The sequence below is a fragment of the Tetrahymena thermophila genome (assembly GCF_000189635.1).
Source record: "Tetrahymena thermophila SB210 genomic scaffold scf_8254576, whole genome shotgun sequence".
NCBI lineage: Eukaryota > Ciliophora > Oligohymenophorea > Hymenostomatida > Tetrahymenidae > Tetrahymena > Tetrahymena thermophila.
The window spans coordinates 1225-4535 of record NW_002476347.1 but is presented as its reverse complement, the minus strand read 5'-3'; the positions used below and the strand labels follow the sequence as shown (position 1 = coordinate 4535).

At 23.7% G+C, this 3311-nt stretch overlaps 1 protein-coding gene across 1 annotated transcript in view; it reads left to right on the top strand. All coding sequences in view use genetic code 6, as the record gives it.

Annotated features, from left to right (window-relative positions):
• TTHERM_00908100 (papain family cysteine protease) overlaps positions 1-3311 on the top strand; it is a gene marked incomplete at both ends in the record, with an annotated part of 4205 nt that overhangs the window by 615 nt on the left and 279 nt on the right. The window contains 2 exons of the mRNA XM_001020175.3: positions 2635-2829; positions 2923-3311. The exon at positions 2923-3311 is cut by the window's right edge and continues 279 nt beyond it. Coding sequence (XP_001020175.3) covers positions 2635-2829; positions 2923-3311 — 584 coding nt within the window. The remainder of the gene's footprint in view (positions 1-2634; positions 2830-2922) is intronic.

Below are 3311 nucleotides of genomic sequence, written 5' to 3'. Positions count from 1 at the left end.
GCTTTAAAACTGGGTAAAAAGCCAATTTAATTTTCTGAGTAGCAACTTGTTGATTGTGCTAGAAAATTTGATACCCAAGGTTGCGATGGTGGATTACCTTCCAAAGGTTTTGAATATTTAGCTTATGCTGGAGGAATTTAAAGTAATTTACTTTAATTTAATTTAGGAATTATTTATTTAATTTAAGATATTAATAATTTTATATATTTTTTATATAAATATTTTAATATATTAGCTGAAGCTGATTATCCTTATGAAGGAAAGGATAAAAAATGCAGATTTAATAGCTCAAAGGCTGTAGCTTAGGTCGAAAAATCCTTTAATATAACATTTTAAGATGAGAATGAATTGATTTATCATTTAGCTAACTATGGTCCAGTTGCAATAGCTTATGAAGTTAATGATGATTTTGATAACTATGAAGATGGTGTCTTTACAAGTTCTAATTGCTCTACTGATCCAGAAGATGTTAATCATGCAGTTCTTGCAGTTGGCTACAATATGACAGGTAAGTACTTCATAGTTAAAAATAGCTGGGGTAAAGATTGGGGAATGAATGGTTACTTCTATATCGAACTTGGATCAAATATGTGTGGATTAGCAGATTGTGCAAGCTATCCTATTATTGATGAAGACGATGATGATGAAGCCGACAAACATGATTGATGGATGATTTTGAAGAAAATATAATTAATAAGCCAAAAACTTACTTAAAGAAATAAAAAATAAAAATATAATTAATTGATGAATTAATAAATATATCTGCTTTTATATTCTATGAAAACTTGTATGCCTTTTAAATTTTTTGATTAACCTTTAAATTTATTTATAAACTTTGTATTGCTAATTCAGCAAAATTTCTATTTAATAATTATTAGATGTTTTATATTAAATTAAATTCTCTACTTTCTTTTAATTAAAGCAGACCTTCCCTTTTCAAATTTTTTCAAAAAAATTTATTAAAGCTGTAAAAAATATTTTTTTAAAAATTTATTGCTAGTTTTGAAATTTATTTTATTGTATATTTTTGTAAATCAACATTTCGAAATATAATCTTATCAGTCTGATGATTTTGATCAATGATAATTTAAAAATAAAGAATATTATTTTTAAATAGAATTATAAAGAATCGATAAAAATAAATTATATTTAAAATATTAAAACCAAAATAAATTAATTAATTTATTTATACAGAAATTCATTTTTAAATATGGTTATTTACTTGCATTAGATGATTAAGTAATAAAATTTGATTAAATAAGATTTTTTTTGATAATATTTAAGTTTACAAAATATAGAAAGGTTTATTTTCTATTTTGTTTTGTATAATCAAATAGGAAGTTTATATTGATAAATAATATATTTTTATCATAAACAATGACTATTTTGTTTATGTGTTAATTTTAGACTATAAAAATTAAAATTTATATGCTATGTTAATTCTAAATTATTGAGAATAATATTTGTGTAAGAAAATATTTTAATTATATTATTAATTATTTCCCCTTTCAAATTCCTATTCTCTACAAACTGAAAATTTATTTTCAATTATTATATAAATTAAGCATTCTGTTAAATCCTGATAAATATAAATTTAAAAAAAAAAATGTAAATTTTATGTAAAATTTTAAAGCGCAATTCTAATAGTTATTAAAAAGCTCTTCATTCTCACTTTTAAAATACATAGAATCAGTTCAGAATTAAGATATTCATTTTATTCATTAAATTTTATTTTATTCTATGTTAGATTATTTAACTTTAAAAAAACAAATATTCATCGATTTTTTAAATTCGTTGAAAATTAATGCTGTAGACTTTGTAAGATATTCCAAATAATTAAAAAGATATGTTTCAATGTTATTTTTTCAAAAAAAATTATTGGGCCTTTTAAATTGATAAATTCTGATGAAATCTTTAATTTATTTTTATTGATCAAAATAATCCAATTAAAAAGATATGTTTAACATAAATTGAAAAGGCTATAAATCAAAACTCAATAATTAATCTATTTGCAGTCTATTTTAATTAATTTCTAAATTAATAAACTCTTAGCCATTTTAAAAAGTAATCGATAAAGCAAGTTTATGATATTTTAATAATAATAACAAACAACATAAAATATTAAAAAAAATAAAAAATATGAGAAATATCATTTTCTTAACTTTATCAGCTTTGTGTTTAAGTGCAGTTGTTGCTTAAGATTCAAATCAAGAAATATTAATATCTAGAGGGCTAGTTAATTATACTGATGCAGATCTTCTAAGTATTTACTAATCTTATGGATACGAGCCTGATCCAAGTAGCGAAAGGTTTTAGCTTTTTAAAAGTAGATTAGCTAAGATAATTGAACACAACTCTAATCCTGATAAAAAATACAGTTAAAAAATCAACAAACTTACTTTCTAGACTGGTTCAGAACTAAAGAAGTTTAGAGCTTCATAAAATTGCTCAGCTACTGCTTAGGCAAACACCCGTTCATTCAGAAAATATGACTTGAGTTAACTCCCTTAATATGTTGATTGGAGAGAGAAAGGAGTTGTAACTTAGGTTAAAAATTAAGGTGAAGGTAAAACTAATTTTAATATATTTTTATATTATATTATAAATGTACTAATATTTATGTAATAATATTAGATTGTGGTTCATGTTGGGCATTTGCAGCTGTTGCAGCTCTTGAATCTCATTATGCTTTAAAAACTGGTAAAAAGCCAATTTAATTTTCTGAGTAGCAACTTGTTGATTGTGCTAGAAAATTTGATACCCAAGGTTGCGATGGTGGATTACCTTCCAAAGGTTTTGAATATTTAGCTTATGCTGGAGGAATTTAAAGTAATTTACTTTAATTTAATTTAGGAATTATTTATTTAATTTAAGATATTAATAATTTTATATATTTTTTATATAAATATTTTAATATATTAGCTGAAGCTGATTATCCTTATGAAGGAAAGGATAAAAAATGCAGATTTAATAGCTCAAAGGCTGTAGCTTAGGTCGAAAAATCCTTTAATATAACATTTTAAGATGAGAATGAATTGATTTATCATTTAGCTAACTATGGTCCAGTTGCAATAGCTTATGAAGTTAATGATGATTTTGATAACTATGAAGATGGTGTCTTTACAAGTTCTAATTGCTCTACTGATCCAGAAGATGTTAATCATGCAGTTCTTGCAGTTGGCTACAATATGACAGGTAAGTACTTCATAGTTAAAAATAGCTGGGGTAAAGATTGGGGAATGAATGGTTACTTCTATATCGAACTTGGATCAAATATGTGTGGATTAGCAGATTGTGCAAGCTATCCTATT